This window comes from Adiantum capillus-veneris, chromosome 10, assembly GCF_014529385.1.
Source record: "Adiantum capillus-veneris isolate H3 chromosome 10, ASM1452938v2, whole genome shotgun sequence".
Taxonomy (NCBI): domain Eukaryota; kingdom Viridiplantae; phylum Streptophyta; class Polypodiopsida; order Polypodiales; family Pteridaceae; genus Adiantum; species Adiantum capillus-veneris.
Window position 1 is genome coordinate 70,655,314 of NC_140940.1, and position 21,519 is coordinate 70,676,832.

Below are 21,519 nucleotides of genomic sequence, written 5' to 3' on the forward strand. Positions count from 1 at the left end.
ATACCAATCATCTTTATGATGTGGCTCCACCATGCTTCCAACAACATGCTTCATAGGAAATAAATGTCCACTTGATCTATTGTCATATATATTTTGATCATGAGGATTGTATCCAGAAAAGGTTCCTCCATGTCTGCCATAACCTCAGCCTCTTCCACCACAATCACGATTTTGATTTAGCCTTGTGGAACATTCTCTTTCAAAGTGACCATAAATGCCACATCTGTTACAATATCCATCTCTTTGAGAATATACAAATCGTCCACCTCCACGTCCACGAGGTCGGGCTCTTCCCTTGCCTCTTTGGCTATAATCATTGTAACTTTGACTTTGTTGGTTTTGCCATTGACCTCTTCCAGCATTGTTTCCACGACCATAGTTTCCTCTTCCACCTCTATTGTTTCCACGACGTCTAGAGTAAAAAACCTAATCTCTGCAATTGTTATTTGATGTAGAAGGACCTGATTTGCCTAACTTCACCTCTTCTTGCTAACAAAGGTTTCCTAACTCTTCAAAATCAGGCATGTGTCCTCGAACAAATATAGATGTATCTAATGATTTGTATTCCGGTCCCAAACCATTCAATGTCACTGAAACTAAGTCATCATCTGGAACTTCAACATTAATGCTCGCAAGATCTTCCTGTATTTGCTTTTTCTCTGTCACATAATCTGATATGGATCTATTTCCTCGCCATACATAATGTAACTTTTGCTTCAAGTGAACTTTTCATGGTGCTGTATTGGAGCTGTTCATTCTTGCTAGTATCTCCCATGCTTCCTTTGGAGATTGAGCCTGCTTCACATGTGGTATAAAGAAGTCACTAATGCATAGTGAAATCCAATGCATCACTTTCCTTGAATTCTCAATCCACTTCTAATAAGCTTCTACTCTTGCTTGCCATGTTTTATGTGCTTCAACATTCTCTCTATTTGGTTCCAAATCAACCTCGAGACACTCTTGTTCACCTGTAATGTAGTCCCATAAACCTTTGCCCATTATAAAGTTCTCCATTCTGTAAGACCATATGCTGTAGTTCTCTCTGGTCAGCTTCTCTCCAACAATCTATGTGACTTGAGTTGAGCTTTTTGCCATCTTCACTCTCTCAATTTCTTCCAAAGGATTTTGACAAAATTTCGGCAGAGTTTCGTTTGTATTTGGACAATATCTCAAGTGACAATCTCAACCAAAGTGCTCATAAACACTGACAGAAAATCTCTCACTGCCAAGGAAAAATCCACTGACTCACTTTGCCCACAGACTGACTCAATACTATGCATAAATACTCTAAAACAATGTCCACATGGACCTGTATGCAAATGCAATCTATGCACTGTCCTGTACCACACATCCATACATCCACCTTCTTCCCATAGTCGTAAACGACATATGAGATCTTTCGCGGGGCCAGTTGGGGGTTCGCTCCAGTACCTCATCCACCTTGCCAAGGTACCAAAGCTCGGAAGGCAAAGCTTCAAAAAACCTCAATCGACCCTGACAAAGGCTGCAGTTTTTCAAAATACATTAACCGCATATCCATACATAACCACAAAGTACTCAATCTGATAATATAACCGCCTCAACTTCTTCCCACAACCTTTCTTACATAGACAAGTGTCCATAACGGACCCACAACAACCAAACATAATCTTCGATAACACAATATCATGATGTAAAAGCTCTATGTCGCTCTCCAAAACCTGTGTAAATGCTGAATTCTTCACCTATAACCTGTAAATCTACTGCGGAGTGCAAAACTGAAAATCTCCTATGCTTGTGTGAACTGCCGTTTATTGCAGAAAATTGCAGATCTTGAAAAATCTGAGTATGCCAATGCATCCGGAATGCCCAAAAACATAAAGATAGACTCTTGGATCACTGCATTCCGAGTTCGTGTGAGGGAGTTATGACCAAAAAACCTCTCTTTTTGGCTGTTTTTCAGAGCTACGAAAATCTGTGTATTGACTGTAGCTCCTTAAACTGAGCTCTGATACCACTTTGTAGAGTGCGCAGGTGATGGAGAAGGTAGGAAAGAAGACTACGCACACACACCAACACACATCGAGACACACACACACAATCGTTACTCTGTAGCAGCCATTCAACGTGCTGCTCTCACTCTTCTTCTCTTTGAACTATTATCCAAAGTATATTTACAACATAGTATAGTCGTATGTTCCGCCGCCGATAGCACAATGGACATATTCTTTAACACATCCCGCCCTAAGCGGCTCTGCACACGGTCGTCATCGACCCCGAATCCTCCATCCTCCAAGGGACCGCTACTGCGACCTGTGTTCGTGGAACTCCGAGAGAGAGAGAGAGAGAGAGAGAGAGAGAGAGAGAGAGAGAGAGAGAGAGAGAGAGAGAGAGAGAGAGGGAGGGAGGGAGATGCTCTGACCGATGCCATGCATGAGCTATTGCTTCCATACCCTCCACCCTCCTTCTCCTTCCTCCCCCCTGAGCTCTGATACCAGTGTAAAGACTAGGGGAAACTAGTGCTTGGAATCCACCTCCCAACCTCCCACTATATAGGCAATGCTCCTATCCCTTTGCCCTAGCTGGATTCCCTTTCCACACTGCCTAGCCCGGCCCCTGGCCTTGCCCTTGTCCTGACAATAAGCCTAGAGGAAATCATTGTCACACTAAAACAGACCACGTTTACCATTCATAACCCATCTCAAAAACTTAGTAGTTGATAAAAACACACACCCAATCTAGGAATGATCATGTTTATGCAATGCCACACCAACATAGAAATGCAACATGCAATTGACAAGTCAAACATGTAGCTGGTCGTCACTTGATAGCGAAGGCAACCATCACTTGCAAATATTCACTAACCACCTTCTTGTCACATAACACTTGCAACATGCATTAAACCAGTTGATCAAAACTTACGTGCATCCCTTGCTCCTCCTCACCAGAGCGCATGCGTCCACGACACCTTGCAGCGAGTGCACGCAATATAAAAGCCCACTGGACATGCTGCTGGCCTGCCTTGCCGCTGCCACTTCCTCGTGCCATGTCTGCATGCTCATGACACCACCCTTACTATCCCTGCCTCACATCGCTTTAGTTTTCCAATCTGTTGCATTTTGCTTGAAACGCCGTCCATGGAATCTGCTATGATTTTTTCGTTAAAGCTAATGCTTTCGAAATTTTTGCAACCTACTACTATATTGTATTGGGTGATCGTTCATTTTATTGCCCGGAATCTCCACAGATTTCACTACATCCTTTCCTTGTTATACATCCCTTGTTATACATCATCCGTATCATGGGTGTTGTTCTTGCCGAATCCTCTTAAGAAATTGTTCCCTTGGCCTTGCCCTTCGCCATTGCGGGCTTCTGTCTCTGCAATTGAATTGGTCCTGCGGCTTTAGTATTTGTGACAACTGGCTGCACATGATGGTAGATGTAAACATTGTGGACCACAAGTCTGCTTATGCCCCGGCATGTACCCCTAGATATGTGTGGAAGGCATATATGACTGGGATGCTGGTGGTGCAATAACATACTACTGCACTGGTTTTTGTATGGGTACATACTCGAGAACCAGCTGAGGTGTAATCTCGGGAATGACTGCAGTGGCATCTGCTGGCATGCTACGCCATTGTAAACACAATGAGCTGTATCGTGGGTGTTGGTCTTGTAGATTTCACATCAAAGATCTTTGTTTGGGCAATCTACATCCATGTGGACCTCTCTGCGGCAGCCTGAACACCAAGCACCAAGCCCGAACACTGGATTCACGTTCCTGCTGGCTGCACTACCAACGGCCACACTCAGGATGGCAAGCTGTGCCGGGATATTACCGAACCATTCGAGAGAATCCAGATTTGTCAGGTACATTGGCATCAGTATTTCTGCATTATTCATTGTTGGGCTGAGTAAATTTGTTATTGGTGTACGAAATCGTTCCGCTTTGACCACTTTTTCAACAAAACTATCGAGTGTCTGCCTTGTGAGATCCGTACTGATGTTGGGATCATTGTTATCCAATCCTATTAGACATGTTTCACACTGAACCAGCTGGCTGTGTTTGTTGGCCATATCTAGCTGATTTACTAGCTTTTGAATTTTGGCAACATATGCATAACCTAATCATCCATGCTGCTTCAAATGGTTAAGTAAATTCAAAATATGTCTTGCAGTCGGCTGTCGACAAAATGTGCCAAAAACCTTCTTTCTCCGCACTGTACGTAGTCGTAGCCCCATACTTGTGTTGTATCGGCGATGGTTGTCGTGAGCATCCTTTTCACCTGCAACTCCTCAGTTGGTGTCAGCGCAACCAAGTTTTTTGGCGGATTGTATAGGTAATATGTACAATGATCATGGGGATCCTGGTGGGGAACTCCAGCGAACTTTCGATAATTTAAATTGGTCATTTTGACGGGCAAAGGGGTTATGGTACCTGAGGTCGACCCCATTAATGAGCCAGAAAAAGTTGGGAAGCGGTGGTGGACAAGGCAGTGGTAGCCACGAGTGGCGTTTTGGTTGTCAAAGACGCGGATGTGGCGGGCTCTCGATAGTGGGTGGGTTTGTAGGCTTTGGGGGTGGACTCTCTTCAAGCACTTCTTCTTGCCTTTCTCGTCTTGCTTCTTATCTCGCAAACGATTGCTCCTTGGGTTGGCACTTCCTGTATTCTCCTCTGCCATATGTGGTCCCGAAACAGTTATTGTCGATGGTCCAGTCTTATCAACAAGAACTATTTCGGGACCAGATATGGCAGAGGAGAGTACAGAAAGTGTCAACCCATGGAGCGGTTGTTTGCGAGATAAGAAGCAAGACGAGAAAGGCAAGAAGAAAGTGGTTGAAGAGAGTTCTGGAGATGAAAGCTTCGATGAAGAGCATGATTTACCACATTTGAGGACACCTGGCAGTAAGCATATTGAGAAATATGTATCCCCATATGCAAGAGTTGAAGAGAAGAGTGCACCACAGTTGAGAAGATCAGAGAGGGTGTGTTATCCAGTTGATAGATTGACATACAACGGTTATATGCGTACACATTATACATACATGGTTTCACGTGTGCAACATAAAGAGCCTACATGTTTTCAAGAGGCAATTGGAAAATCAGAATGGGAGTCAGCTATGGATGATGAGATGGATGCTCTTGTATATGGGGGTACATATTTCTAAATATGCTTACTGCCAGGTGTCCTGAAATGTGGTAAACCATGCTCTTCATCAAAGCTTTCTTGCTTCATTTTGCACATGAACATAGCAAACACATCCAAAAACTTTCATGTAAGAAACTGTTGGCTTGATCCCATAAAGTCTCTCATAAAGTGAAATTTCATGAATGGCAGCTGTTGGTGTTCGATTCATAATGTGTACTGCTGTATGAACTGCTTCAGCCCAATATGTTAATGGCATATTCATCTCATTCATCATGGCTCTTGCAATCTCTGCTATGACTCGATTCTCTCTCTCAGCAACTCCATTTTGTTGTGGTGTGTATCTGCAAGTAATCTGTCTTCTTATACCTTGTTCACGTAAGTAATCATAAAAAGTGTGTGACATGTACTCTCCCCCTCCATCTGTACGTAGGCATTTAATTTGGCAACCATTCTCTTTCTCAACCATAACTTTGAACTCGAAGAGCACCTCAAATGCCTCTGACTTTGCCTTTAGAAACTAAACCCATGTCATTTTGCTGTAATCATCCGTGAATGTGATAAAATATCGACAACCATTTGGCGTAGCATGATCACACAAGGTCCCCAAATATTTGAATGAACAATTTCCAAAGGACTTTGGCTAATTCTCCTCCTCTTTGGAAATGGTAAACGAGGTTGCTGTCCAGATTGACAAGCTTCACAAACATGATCAAAATTCAATCTGCCAAACTTTGGTAATCCACGTACAATTTGATTTGATTGCATATGCTTTAGTCTTCTAAAATTGACATGACTAATTCTCTTATGCCATAACTCTGCCCAATTATCTTGAGTGGCTCATTTGTTTGCATCATAGTTACCCGGAACGCGGAACGGGAACGGCGACGGGATCCCCCCTGAACGGGGGAACGGCTAGGGGTCTGGAACGGGAGGTATAAGAAACACCCAAATAGTGCATTTTTTAGCTCCTTGTGTTTAAATACAAGGAGTATTAGAGTGCTTTGACTCTAATACTCACAAAAAACTCGTTTTGAAGACCATTCAACCTTGCTATGACTAGATGATGAATGAGAGAGAGAGAGAGAGAGAGAGAGAGAGAGAGAGAGAGAGAGAGAGAGAGTGAGAGGGAGAGATTTGAGAGAGTGAGAGGGAGAGAGAGAGATTTGAGAGAGTGGGAGGGAGAGGAAGAGAGCTTGAAGGCTTGAAGCCTTGAGCCTTGAGAGAGTGAGTCTTGAGAGGGAGAGATCTTGAGAGTGTGAGAGGGAGAGAGCTTGAGCCTTGAGGATTAGCTTGTGGAGAGAAAGGGGGAGGGGGGTGCATTTTATGAGTCCTTGAGGCCTTGCACACTTCAAAAAGAAGCCCAAACATTTACTTCAACTTTTTCAATTTTTTGCCAAATTTGTTTGTAGCCGTTGGTCTTTCCAGGGGCATTCTGGAACGTTCCGGTTTGCACTGGCCTCCCGGAACGTTAGACGTTCCGGGACGTTTCGGAACGTTCGGGAAGGGAACTGCCTAACGGAACACCGGAACGGGGGCTAGGGGGCGTTCCCCGGTAACTCTGGTTTGCATACATACCACTCTGTAAACATGGATCTCCAGCTTCCAATGAGAACAAGCCATCTTTCTTTCGTCCATGTGCCAATATCTTGCGTGGTCTGCCTTTGTGAAACTCCTCTATGAAGCAGCCATAACAATTAAAACGGACTTGCAACCCTTGATCTGTTATCTGTTCAACTGATGCTAAATTCTCTGTGATTGAAGGCACATATAGAACATCTCCCAATGTGTTGTATGTCCCGTCTTTTTCTAGCAATGGAACTGAACCAACATGTGCAATCCGATGCATAGTATCATCACTTGTAGCGACAAACTCATCCTCTTCTAACTTCTCTTTTCTGTCAAACCATTCACCATGCTATGTCATATGATTTGTGGCACCACTATCTAAATACCAATCATTTGTATGATGTGGCTCCACCATGCTTCCAACAACATGCTTCATAGGAATAAATGTCCACTTGATCTATTGTCATATATATTTTGATCATGAGGATTGTATCCAGTAAAGTTTCCTCCATGTCTGCCATAACCTCGGTCTCTTCCACCACGATCACGATTTTGATTTAGCCTTGTGTAACATTCTCTTTCAAAGTGACCATAAATGCCACATCTTTTACAATATCCATCTCTTTGAGGATGTACAAATTGTCCACCTCCACGTCCACGAGGTCGGGCTCTCCCCTTGCCTCTTTGGCTATAATCATTGTAACTTTGACTTTGTTGGTTTTGCCATTGACCTCTTCCAGCATTGTTTCCACAACCATAGTTTCCTCTTCCACCTCTATTGTTTCTATGACCTCTAGAGTAAAAAACCTGATCTCTGCAATTGTTATTTGATGTAGAAGGACCTGATTTGCTTAACTTCACCTCTTCTTGCAAACAAAGGTTTACTAACCCTTCAAAATCAGGCATGTGTCCTCGAACAGATATAGATGTATCCAATGACTTGTATTCCGGTTCCAAACCATTCAATGTCACTGAAACTAAGTCATCATCTGGAACTTCAACATTAATGCTCACAAGATCTTCCTGTATTTGCTTTATCTCTGTCACATAATCTGATATGGATCTATTTCCTCGCCATACACAATGTAACCTTTGCTTCAAGTGAACTTTTCGTGGTTCTGTATTGGAGCTGTTCATTCTTGCTAGTATCTCCCATGCTTCCTTTGGAGATTGAGCCTTCTTCACATGTGGTATAAAGAAGTCACTAATGCATAGTGATATCCAATGCATCACTTTCCTTGAATTCTCGATCCACTTGTAAGCTTCTACTCTTGCTTGCCATGTTTTATGTGTTTCAACATTCTCTCTATTTGGTTCCAAATCAATCTCGAGACACTCTTGTTCACCTGTAATGTAGTCCCATAAGCCTTTGCCTATTATAAAGTTCTCCATCCTGTAAGACCATATGCTGTAGTTCTCTCTGGTCAGCTTCTCTCCAACAATCTGTGTGACTTGAGTTGAACTTTCTGCCATCTTCACTCTCTCAATTTCTTCCAAAGGATTTTGACAAAATTTCGGCAGAGTTCCGTTTGTATTTGGACAATATCTCAAGTGACAATCTCAACCAAAGTGCTCATAAACACTGACAGAAAATCTCACTGCCAAGGAAAAATCCATTGACTCACTTTGCCACAGACTGACTCAATACTATGCATAAATACTCTAAAATAATGTCCACATGGACCTGCATGCAAATGCAATCCATACACTGTCCTTTATCCTTTACCACATATCCATACATCCATCTTCTTCCCATAGTCGTAAACGACATATGAGGTCTTTCGCGGGGCCAGTCGGGGGTTCGCTCCAGTACCTCATCCACCTTGCCAAGGTACCAAAGCTTCCAAGGCAAGGCTTCAAAAAACCTCACTCGACCCTCACAAAGGCTGCAATTTTTCAAAATACATTAACCGCATATCCATACATAACCACAAAGTACTCAATCTGACAATATAACCGGCTCAACTTCTTCCCACAACCTTTCTTACATAGACGGCTGTGCATAACGAACCCACAAGAATCAAACATAATCTTCGATAACAGAATATCATGATGCAAAAGCTCTATGTCGCTCTCCAAAACCTGTGTTAATGCTGAATTCTTCACCTGTAACCTGTAAATCTACTGCGGAGTGCAAAACTGGAAATCTCCTATGCTTGTGTGAGCTGGCTGTTTACTGCAGAAAATTGCAGATTTTGGAAAATCTGAGTATGCCAATGCATCCGGAATGCCCAAAAACATAAAGATAGACTCTTGGATCACTGCATTCCGAGTTCGTGTGAGGGAGTTATAACCCAAAAACCTCTCTTTTTGGCTGTTTTTCAGAGCTGCGAAAATCTGTGTATTGACTGTAGCTCCTTAAACTGAGCTCTGATACCACTTTGTAGAGTGCGCAGGTGATGGAGAAGGTAGGAAAGAAGACTACGCACACACACCAACACACATCGAGACACACACACACAATCGTTACCCTGTAGCAGCCATTCAACGTGCTGCTCTCTCTTCTTCTCTTTGAACTATTCTCCAAAGTATATTTACAACATAGTATAGTCATATGTTCGGCCGTCCATAGCACAATGGACATATTCTTTAACACATCCCGCCCTAAGCGGCTCTGCACATGGTCGTCATCGACTCCGAATCCTCCATCCGCCAAGTGACCGCTCCCGCGACCTGCGTCCGTGGAACTCCGAGAGAGAGAGAGAGAGAGAGAGAGAGAGAGAGAGAGAGAGAGAGAGAGAGAGAGAGAGAGAGAGAGAGAGAGGGAGATGCTCTGACCGATGCCATGCATGAGCTATTGCTTCCATACCCTCGACTCTCCTCCTTCCTCCCCCCTGAGCTCTGATACCAGTGTAAAGACTAGGGGAAACTAGTGCTTGGAATCCACCTCCCAACTTCCCACTATATAGGCAATGCTCCTAGCCCTTTGCCCTAGTTGGATTCCCTTTCCACACTGCCTAGCCCGGCCCCTGGCCTTGCCCTTGTCCTGACAATAAGCCTAGAGGAAATCATTGTCACACTAAAACAGACCACGTTTGCCATTCATAACCCATCTCAAAAACTTAGTAGTTGATAAAAACACACACCCAAATCTAGGAATGATCATGTTTATGCAATGCCACACCAACATAGAAATGCAACATGCAATTGACAAGTCAAACATGTAGCTGGTCGTCACTTGATAGCAAAGGCAACCATCACTGGCAAATATTCACTAAGCACCTTCTTGGCACATCACACTTGCAACATGCAATAAACCAGTTGATCAAAACTTACGTGCATCCCTTGCTCCTTCTCACCAGAGCACATGCGTCCACGACGCTTTGCAGCGAGTGCACGCAATATAAAAGCCCACTGGACATGCTGCTGGCCTACCTTGCCGCTGCCACTTCCTCGTGCCATGTCTGCATGCTCATGCCACGACCCTTACTATCCCTGCCTCGCATCGCTTTTGTTTTCCAATCTGTTGCATTTTGCTTGAAAAGCTGTCCATGGAATTTGCTATGATTTTTTCGTTAAAGCTAATGCTTTCAAAATTTTTGCAACCTACTACTATATTGTATTGGGTGATCGTTCATTTTATTGCCCGGAATCTCCACAGATTTCACTAAATCCTTTCCTTGTTATACAATGAGACAGAAACCACCGAACTCATGCAACGGCGTGTAGATTAAAGGTCATTTCTCTAACCAGCGCATACGCGGCCTGGTGGTGCTTGAGAGGTGCACTTCAATTTGCAAAAAAAAAAATCTTCTAGCCAGCTCCTCACGGCACTAGCTCTAACCTAGCTTCTACGCGAGCTGCAACACTTGCGACCTATTCGCCCACCACTTGCGATCTACCACCCGTGGCTTATCGTTTGCTCCCTTGCTCTCTCAAGTGGATGCTTTGCTAATTAATAAAAGCGGGCATCCCTCTTTTTTTTTTTTTTCGAGAGAGTAGGAACTTGAAATTACAACTCACACACCCGACTCCATGAGGTGGAGCATCCCAGCCGGTTAAGGGTGGCCAACCCATCATATGGACCATGGGAACAACCCCTAAGGGCTTCATGTCACACGAGTTGTCAAGGAGGTTTGAACCCAAGACCTTAGACACAAGAGGCTCTTGCTCTATCAACTGAGCCAGCACTCGTTGACTGCGGGTGCAATTCGACAATAATGACGGCTTGGTGCTATTTCCATTATTAGGCAGTCGTTGAAACTATTGGGCAATTGCAGCTTGTCGTGCAGCCTCACGCTCCCTTAGTAAAGGACATTCATTTACTCGATGGTTGGAACCATTGCAGTAATAACACCCTCTCGTGTTTGCTCCTTATCCCCGGCCACTGCTCGATTTCCTTCAGCCTGTGCCGATTTCCAATCCTCTTGAGGAATTATTGCCTCGGGCTTCCCCTTCGTTGTTGTGGGCTTTTGTCTCTGCCAATTGACTTGGTCCTGCGGTTTTTCGTGAAAATTGGCTGCACATTATGGTAGAGGTACACATTGTGGACCACAATTCTGATTATCCACCGGCATGTACCCCTAGATATGGGTGGAAGGCATATATGATTGGGGTGCTGGTGGCACAGTGACTTACTACTGCATTCGTTTCCATATGGGTACAGACTCGAGAACCACAATTCTGATTATCCACCGGCATGTACCCCTAGAAATGGGTGGAAGGCATAACTGATTGGGGTGCTGGTGGCACAGTGACTTACTACTGCATTTGTTTCTGTATGGGTACAGACTCGAGAACCAGCTGAGGTGTAAACTTGGGAATGACTGCAATTGTCAGCGGCATCTGCTGGCGTGCTAAGCCATTGTAAACGCAATCATCCGTATCATGGGTGTTGTTCTTGCGGAATCCTCTTAAGAAATTGTTCCCTTGGCCTTGCCCTTCGCCATTGCGGGCTTCTGTCTCTGCAATTGAATTGGTCCTGCGGCTTCAGTATTTGTGACAACTGGCTGCACATGATGGTAGATGTACACATTGTGGACCACAAGTCTGCTTATGCCCCGGCATGTACCCCTAGATATGTGTGGAAGGGATATATGACTGGGATGCTGGTGGTGCAATAACATACTACTGCACTGGTTTTTGTATGGGTACATACTCGAGAACCAGCTGAGGTGTAATCTCGGGAATGACTGCAGTGGCATCTGCTGGCATGCTAAGCCATTGTAAACACAATGAGCTGTATCGTGGGTGTTGGTCTTGTAGATTTCACATCAAAGATCTTTGTTTGGGCAATCTACATCCATGTGGACCTCTCTGCGGCAGCCTGAACACCAAGCACCAAGCCCGAACACTGGATTCACGTTCCTGCTGGCTGCACTTCCGACGGCCACACTCAGGATGGCAAGCTGTGCCGGGATATTGCCGAACCATTCAAGAGAATCCAGATTTGTCAGGTACATTGGCATCAGTATTTCTGCATTATTCATTGTTGGGTTGAGTAAATTTGTTATTGGTGTACGAAATCGTTCCGCTTTGACCACTTTTTCAACAAAACTATCGAGTGTCTGCCTTGTGAGATCCGTACTGATGTTGGGATCATTGTTATCCAATCCTATTAGACATGTTTCACACTGAACCAGCTGGCTGTGTTTGTTGGCCATATCTAGCTGATTTACTAGCTTTTGAATTTTGGCAGCATATGCATAACCTAATCATCCATGCTGCTTCAAATGGTTAAGTAAATTCAAAATATGTCTTGCAGTCGGCTGTCGACAAAATGTGCCAAAAACCTTCTTTCTCCGCACTGTACGTAGTCGTAGCCCCATACTTGTGTTGTATCGGCGATGGTTGTCGTGTGCATCCTTTTCACCTGCAACTCCTCAGTTGGTGTCAGCGCAGCCAAGTTTTTTGGCGGATTGTATAGGTAATATGTACAATGATCATGGGGATCCTGGTGGGGAACTCCAGCGAACTTTCGATAATTTAAATTGGTCATTTTGACGGGCAAAGGGGTTATGGTACCTGAGGTCGACCCCATTAATGGGCCAGAAAAAGTTGGGAAGCGGTGGTGGACAAGGCAGTGGTAGCCACGAGTGACGTTTTGGTTGTCAAAGACGTGGATGTGGCAGGCGGTGTCTCGATAGTGGGTGGGTTTGTAGGCTATGGGGGTGTACGTGAAGTGGTTGGGTCTGGCAGGGACAACGATTCTAGAATGAACGCCATTGGAATTGCAACTGGAGGTGCTCGAGGATTCAAATTTGGTGTAGGGGTTAAGTTGATGGGTGTGCAAAGGCGATGGACGAGTGGATGATTCGGACGACTCCTTGTCATAAAATGGATCGGAAAGGAAATGTTCGGCTGGGCAAAGGGGAAAATGGGGAAGGTAGGTTGGATGATACGAGACAGCTAAACGGGGTTTTGAATTGATTTCTCATGTACTGTATAGTAGATTCAACAGGAGGAGAAGGTACTGTTAGTAGAGTGTCAGCATGCTTTCCTGTGTCTTTGTCTTTGGCATCTTCGGAACCAGTTTCTGGTTTTCCATCAGGTTGTGGTGTCTGCTTCTCCTCTAGCACATTGTCCAAGTTGGGTACGGTCTCCAACCCTCCTTCCTCAAATTGGGGGGATTGGTTACAGTCATGAGCTGCACATCTTCCCTCCTGTCATTGGGCATGCTCGGACATGAAGGTCGAACATGCGCTCCCATAGCACAGAACCTTGTTGATTGGGCATTAGTGTTGTGCCTTGAAGAGCACCCGGTGCAATGGTGCATTGCTGTTGGTGCCACATGTGAGTGAGTACGGTCCACCTCTCTCATGACTGCAATGAATAAAATGAATAGACAAGAGAGACAAGGCGCAGAAGGAGAACCCTTCAGAACCCTCTATCATCTGAATGAACATCTAAATACAAATGAATCCCTGAGGGTGATGTAATAGCACTGGCAGAACGCCACGGGGATCTGAAGAGGTGCAGTTGTCTGCTGGCACGAAGTGACTAGCAACTAACGGTTAACTGGCATACCTTTTAATAGAGCCGGCGGGCTGGGCTCAGAGAGTTTGAATGTTTGGACTGTTCAAAGGTGGGGGGAATTGTTGAGAAGTGACACGCTCAAAGCTAATGTCTGAGCTCTAGTGAGGACTCCATAGTCCGTTACAGATGAAGATGTAAACTTTTCTTGGGTTGTCAACACTAGGGCAAGGTAGTGGCTCAGGCTTAGCTGTGGTAGTTATCAAGTTGATGGGAAAAGTGAACTCCGCATGATTCGGTGTTGAGACATTTTGCTTTGGGTGATCATTGCTATAATGGTCCTTGGCATCGGGATAGTGTGAGCATGGTAGAAAGAGAGCACTTGCTCTGATAGTAGTAGTACCATAGTTATAGGGAATGGCCATTTTCAGGTCTTTGTTCCCCGTTCCCATTCCAACTTCCCGTTCCGAATGTTCGTTCCGCGTTTGAAACGCGAGTATCTGTAACAGGGAATGGCGTTTCATGCTAGTTGCCGTTCCCCGTTCCCCATTTTGGGTAACTATGGATAGTACCCATACTGAACATAAGATAGGGTAGTTGGGTGGCGGACAAGGATGGGGTGGTCTTTGTGTCTGTTCAAAGACGACTTGGGAGGCAGCAATCGCGTAGAAGCGCTGAGGTGCCAGAGGTGTGTTAGCATGGTAAAAGCTCAGAGGTGGAAAAGTATGTGACTTTGGTGATTGTATGGAGAGACCATGTTTTGATGCAAGAGAAAACATGGTCTCTCCATACACTTCTTGTGCCCCCCTCTCACAGAAGTCTCATAGAAGTGGAAACATGCTCTTTGAGGACATTCATGAGGTGGGTGTCCAGGGTTTTGTTAGAGTTTTGGCATCTCAAGTGAATTGCCCTATGTGATCCCATTATTTAATTTGGCTTTTAGGTATTTATTTTACTTATTTGTCAAAGTCTGGGTAGGGCAATTTACTGAGGTTGTTATGTAAGCAACCCCTTGCCTCGATTGTATAGTATTCAGTTATTCATTGCTAAGGTTGATAGGTTCAGGAGACTCTCTCTCTCTCTCTCTCTCTCCTTAACTGATATGTATCGTCATCGTCTGCTTAAGACGCAACCGTTGTAATGTTTGTTTTTGGTCCCATGGGTCATATCTGACCTCCGTGTACGATAATACAATCTCTCTCTCTCTCTCTCTCTCTCTCTCTCTAGAGCAGACACTGGACACTCGGAGGAGCCACTACCACAACAGAGCCCGTCGCCTCACACCAGAGGCACACTGATCGATCGGGCGATCGAGCTTGGGAGATGCAGACGCCCACGACTGTGGAGGACTACACAGTATCGACGAAGGCTGCATCAGAGGCTTCGGATCACTTTGGCCCGACATGCACGACGCTTGGTCAGACTACTGACCGTGCAGGAGATTGATGAGATCCACCAGCGACCGATGCTGGATCTCTTGTGATTTACCTACCCCAGCTAGCTTCTCTCCCCCGTTCACACCTAGCAGTCCAGGATTCCATAGTATATTTGTTTTGTCATTTTGTCATTTTGTTACTTTGACTTTGTATCAGATCCACCACATTGTAACTTTTTGGTCTCATAGGTCACGTTGGCCTTTTGAAGACGTTAATATAACATTTCATTTCTCTCTCTCTCTCTCTCTCTCTCTCTCTCTCTCTCTCTCTCTCTCTCTCTCTCTCTCTCTCGCGTGCTCACTCTCCTTGGTCTCTACGCTTCCGCATCGTCGACTTTGACATGGTTATAGAGCCTTGACGTTGTAGGCTGCCCCGTGAAGAGAGCCCTTGAGAAGTCTTCCTCCCCCCCCCCTACTGGTCGCCGACATTCGCCCCCTCCCTCTCTGCTCTAGCGTTTTAAAATGCTGCTACCAAACCGGCGTCAGATACCGGCCCTCAGCCTCCTGCAGCGTTTCGAAATGCTGGCCGCCAAGCCCTTTGCTATCGTCCCCCTCTACCCTGCACACGCTTTGAAACGGCACCGCCGGCAGCACCAAAAGGTCCCCTTTGTCGCTAGCGTTTCAGCTCCCGGCAGCCAGTGGCCACGCCATCTTGCTCTCCGGCGCCGAGCATCTCAGAACGCTGTCTGGCAGCGGTGTGTAGAGGCAAGACACACTGTATGAGGCGTTTCAAAATGCTGTGGGCTATGAGGTCACCCTTTGGAAGAAGAGAGGGACGTAGGGTTTTGAGCCCATTTTGCGGTGATTTTATTGCGGAGCGGTTTGGGAGACCATGAGGCGAGCGATTTTGTAGTTAAAGAGAGGGATAGCAGAGGGTGCGGAGCAGCTTGGGAGAAGCAGAACTTGTAGCCCTAGAGAGGGACATCAAGGGCGGGAAACAAAGACCAAGTGGGAGACTAGAGCTCGCAAGGGCAAGGAGAAAGTATATGAAGGCAGAGAGCAGCCAAAAACTAGGGGAGCATTTTGAAGCTCAAAATTTTGGGCAAAGTTCGCGGATCAGCGTGGGAGACAAAGACGAGGACAGGGTTGGCCCGGGAATGGGCATGGCACACGTGGCGGCGGCCACAATGGCCTCGATGTCATATTTCTAGTCAAAGTGCAAGTGTCGCCACGAGCTTCAGCCAGAGAGAGGCTTGTGAGTGGCAGAGAGGGGCAAGCAATGCTTCCTATAATTAATTTGGACCCGTAGGTCGGAGTTCAATGCACATGCATCTGGCAGGGAACCAATCAGACATATCTAAAACACTATGGATGAGTGCACCAATCCATTGTTGTTGGACGGATCATGGACAGGATGTGCTCCACAGTTCATTATCTTGGAGTATTATATTTTGGACGTGAGGTGTTCACAATTCATGAATGGGGATTATTGGGCGTAGTGTGGTCTACAATTCAAATTTTCTAAAAAGGCAACCGATGCTCAAGATGGCATTCTTCTAAGGAACAAAGTTGAGGGTAGCAAATCCGAGGTGTATCCAGTGGAAGGTACCTCTACTGGGGTGTCCATGGTAGATTCTTCATCGACTTGGTCTCACTATTGATGTCCACTGTGAGATGCAGAGTGGGTGTTAGAGTTTTGGTATCTCAAGTGAACTGCCCAATGTGATCCCATTATTTAGCTTGGCTTTTAGGTATTTATTTTACTTATTTGTCAAAGTATGGGTAGAAAAATTTACTAAGGTTGCTATCTAAGCAACCACTTGCCTCCATTGTATAGATATTCATTTATTCATTGCTAGGTTGATTGGTTCAGGAGACTCTCTCTCTCTCTCTCTCTCTCTCTCTCTCTCTCTCTCTCTCTCTCTCTCTCTCTCTCCTTCCTTGGTCTCTACGCTTCCGCATCGACGACTTTGACAGGTTTCTCCAGGTGGTGCACCAAACTTGTGCCTTGGCCTCATGTTGCACTTTCAGCTCCTCTAGCTCTCTCCTCAACTCCGCCACTCCTTGTTGAGAGGACTTGTTTCTCTCAAAGGCATTTAAAGAAGGCTTTTCTTCTTGCAAGGCCTCTTGTAGTTTTAGTGCCTCAAGCTCCCTACATAGAGAAACGAGACAGCTTCCAAAAATACGGGAGCTGACCTGCGTCTAATTGTGCATTTTGCTATACTTTCCACACATGCTGACAAAGAACAATCCACTCGGTCTCTTTGACAGTCTGCTAGCTTTTGTTATTCTCATTGCTACACTCGCAAACTCCTTCAAGAAAGAGTCTAGTTTAAGAGACTCTCTAAGCTTTCGTGGAGAGGCCTTCGGAAGAGCCTTCTCAACCTATTTTGGAACTATGATATAACCCAGTGGTTGAGGTAGGTTGGTTATCGACACGTTCCTTTTCGTTGGTATACGGAAGACATGCTATTTGAATGTCAAGATGTCGAACGAGCCCTATGGCCATTTTGTCCAATATGCCTAATTTTTTACATAGTGCTTCCGGCAGTACATATCCTTGGCATTGATTTCTTTAATTAGACTTTCCCTAAATCGAGGGACAAGCGGTAGCAACCAGGGAACTATGATTGGCAGAGACAGATGCTTCAATTACTCTCTAACAACAAATTCACTGGTTTGTAATGGCTTTCTGTTTTTCTTTACGTGCTTCCCATCAAAGCCTTTCATCCATTGCTTCTTCATAGGGACCCTTGCCCTCAAAGTGTATCTGTCATATGTCTTTCAATGGAGCCTCTATATTCTACACCATGGTAACTTGCTTTCTTTCCTCATTCAGGGTTGCCAAATTCAGCTGTTTGGATTCTATCTTTTTCGTTTACACTATAGTTACAGACATTATAACGTCCTATTCTATGGGTACTGCCATCTCGGCTGGGTTATCCAACTCTCTTCAGTGCTCGATCGGGGCTCGCACTCTCCCTTCTACAATTATTGTTGCCTCTGCATGTCACAAGACGGGCACCACGTGCCAATAGAAAAGAATAGACTGAACAGACTTTTAGTACTTCAATAACAACTGAACTGAAAGAGAGAGAGAGACAACACGCGACACGGAGTGGCGGAATTCCACCCCGTATTGGCCCCAAACCTTGGCGCCCCTTTCGGTATTTCTTTATATTGCATCATCAAAGTACAAGCCGGTACTCCAGACTCTGCACCTTCTCCAGGAAGCTTGCCAGAGAATGAGCCCTAGCCTCATATTTAAAGGCCCTTGGCTTGAAAAGTAGTTACAGTAAAAAGCCTTTAAAACTCAAAAGCTTCTGGTCCAAAAGCAAAGCCAAAAAATTGCCTGCGTAAATCACGGAAATTCGTACAGCCTGCAACGTCATCAACCAGCGCAATTTTCAGAAATCTCCTTGCTGCCCTTAGGGTTAGGGTTTGTATAGTTTTAGGGTTTCTGGCAATAGAATTAGGGTTTGCAGGTTTTAGGGTTAGGGTTTCCAAAATTAGGGTTTGCAGGTTTTAAGGTTAGGGTTTCCAAAATTAGGGTTTCAGCAGTTAGGGGTTTTGGCAGAAATTAGGGTTAAGGTTTTTGCTCTCGGACAGCCACGTCATCACTTTGTGACAGGTTAGGCCCTCGGCCACATCTGTAAGTTGGCTCCATTCTTTAGGCTTTGACTGCACCTGCTTTGGCCTTCTTAACCATTTTGGCCAACAATTCTTCACGATCTGTTGCTTTGTTGAGTTGGAAATGTTTGGACCTTCTTGGAAACTCTAGGACTATGGGCTCACAAAACAAGGGGGCCATAACAAAAAATAGCTACATGAAAAGGATCAAGGCTATAAGCATCTTGTCCCAAAAGCTAGCTCACAGAGGGCTGTCCGTACGCTGTTGCCACATCATCGTTTCTCAACGCGATTCACGGGCCGTCTGTACAACATGCCATGTCATCATGTCTTCATGCAAGTTGGAGTGTGTGTGTGTGTGTGTGTGTGTGTGTGTGTAGGCCCCATCGACCGGGGTTCCATAAGTTGTTGGGGGTTAGGATTTTTAATCCTAATCCTATTTGTTATTTGGACCAATTGGCAAGAATGTGTAAGTTGGTAAATCCTTTTGCTTCTTCTACTTCTGCTAGGGTTTAGGCCCCTCGGCCGGGATCTGCCAGTCGGCCAGAGAGTCCTAACCCTCTGGGTCTCAGTGGCTTGACACTTCAATAGTTTGTGACATCCTCACTTCTTGAAAGAAGAGTAATCGTCCGCGATTATATCTGTAAAACAACTCAAGTTAGCTCAAAAAAACATCCGAGGGTCATTCAATTTTCCATATGGGAGCTCTTGATATTCTCACGCAGCAAAATTAGCCATCACACCCAGACCGCGTTGATCTGTAACGGGTGTCTCGATGCATTAAAGTTACATATTCATGCAATCTCACCCAATTAGGATGGCACATCATGATGCAACACAGATGCTTACATATGCACGTTACAAGACACAGAAACATATAGTCACTGATGAATACTCCCCCCATTAATAACCATCTAGGTCCGCACCATAAGCTATTCAATGACTCCCTTATCACTCCTCCCACAAATAACCTAAAAAGGTTCGGGCCATGAGATATAGAGGCCTTTTACAACCAAACGCTCCCCGGACCGCAGTGTGCGTCGCTTGGAGGTTCCAAGAGTAAATACTTCTCAGATTGTATCCAACTATCTTTTCAGTACTCCCGCAGATAACCAACAAGGTCCGGTGCCATGAGTAAGTCATTTCAATGAATACTCCTCTCGGGAAAGCCTAAGCCGTGAGAGATTGATATTCAGACATTATCAAGTATCTCTCGAGAAAACCTGAGCCATGAGTAAAACACAACTTTGCAATCACAATTTCCTCTTCAATACTCTGAGGAAAGCCCAAGCCATGAGTATCCAAAAGTGTTTCCAAAAACATTGAAACCAGAATCAAACAATGTCAAATTGGCACCAAATCAAGTTTAAAAGAGATAAAATCCATTTTAAATAAATTCTAGACCTTATTTTCAAACAATTTCTTAAGCAAAAGTTCTCGCAAATGGTTCTCCTCATTGCAAAAGAGTGGATCTCGATCTCCATGCTCCCAAATACTTCCAATATTACTTGTTGTCTACAAAAACCATCCAAAACATAATTTTGAGCCATGCTGCAAAAACCCTAATTTGCTGCTGAAAACCCTAATTTTTCAAAATTATCAGAATCAAAATCCGCTCGCGTCAATATGTAGGGGTCGTCGAGAGGATCATTTTTGACTTCTTTTGCGTATCCAAATTCTTAACCGTGGAAGAGATTTTTAGAGCCCTTTGCAACACAGGAAAGTGTAAAAAAAAGGCATGTTTTTAGAGCTTTTTAGGGCAGAAATGAACTCCCTTTCCTTCATCTCCTTCTTTTGTTGTTTCTTCTTCATCCCACCCCATAGCTTCCATCTATAGGTTCATGTAGGTCCGGTTTTCTCTCAAGCAAAGGGAAAGAGAAAAATTTATGTAGATTTTCGAAGTGCTGTCTTGCTTTGTTTGCTCTTGAGGGACGGATATGCTTTCAGAAAAGCACACGCCTTAAGCTCTGATACCACTCGAATGGGATAGGCACCACATGCCAACCGAAAAGAACAGACTGAACAGACTTTTAGCACTTCAAACAACTAAACAGAAAGAGACTTCACACGAGACACGGAGTGGCGTAGTTCCATCGCAAGAGTGCACTGGCCCCAAACTGTGGCGTCCCTTTGGGTATTTCTTTATATTGCTTCAACGTGGTACAACGTTGGCGACTTTGCTCTGCACCTCCTGCGAGTAGAATGCGAGAGAGAGAGCCCTTAGTAAATATTTAAAGGCTCTTGGCCATCGAAAAGGAGTTACTTGAAAAGAATCATGTTTAAAAGCATCTCGTCCCAAAAGCTAGTGCCCAGAGGGTTGTCAATACGGTGCTGCCACATCATCTGTCAGCGTGATTCGCAGGCTGTCCGTACAACATGCCACATCATGTCTTCATGCAAGTTGGAGTGTGTGTGATTGCGTTATTTTAGGCCCCATTGACTGGGGTTCCATAAGTTGTTGGGAGTTAGGATTTTAAGTCCTAACCCTATTTGTTATTTGGGCCACTCGGTGAGAATATGTAAGTTGGTAAATCCTTTCGCTTCTTCTGGATCTACTAGGGTTTAGGCCCCTTGACCGGGATCTTCCAACTGGCTATTGTTAGAGCTAGGAAGTCCTAACCTTTGGGTCTTCAATGGCTTGACACATCAACAATTTGTGACAACTAATAGTGGGTTATTTCCGTTATTAGGCGGTTGCTGAAACTATCGGGCAATTGCAGCTTGTTGTGCTGCGTTGTGCTCCTGCAGTTATTATGGACATCCATTTGCTCAATGGTTGGAATCATTGTAGTAATAACACCCAATGGTGTATGATCCTCAACCCTCAGTTTGACGGCCCTCGCTTCAATTTCCTTGGCCTTTGCCGAATCCTCTTAAGACATTATTACCTCGGCCTTCCCCTTCGTT

The 21,519-nt window shown here is 44.8% G+C and overlaps 1 protein-coding gene across 3 annotated transcripts in view; it reads left to right on the forward strand.

Annotated features, from left to right (window-relative positions):
- The first annotated feature begins 3,228 nt into the window (after nucleotides 1-3,228).
- LOC147449035 (uncharacterized) overlaps nucleotides 3,229-21,519 on the forward strand; it is a 71,023-nt gene continuing 52,732 nt past the window's right edge. Inside the window, exons 1-2 of one of the 3 annotated variants that reach the window (XM_086521482.1) lie at nucleotides 3,229-3,849; nucleotides 4,158-4,627. In XM_086521482.1, coding sequence (XP_086377608.1) covers nucleotides 3,582-3,849; nucleotides 4,158-4,252 — 363 coding nt within the window. In that variant the 5' untranslated portion in view covers nucleotides 3,229-3,581 and the 3' untranslated portion in view covers nucleotides 4,253-4,627. Of the gene's footprint in view, nucleotides 3,850-4,157; nucleotides 4,628-10,529; nucleotides 12,092-21,519 lie in introns of those variants that run through there. The other 2 variants (XM_086521480.1, XM_086521481.1) reach the window with 2 other exon arrangements.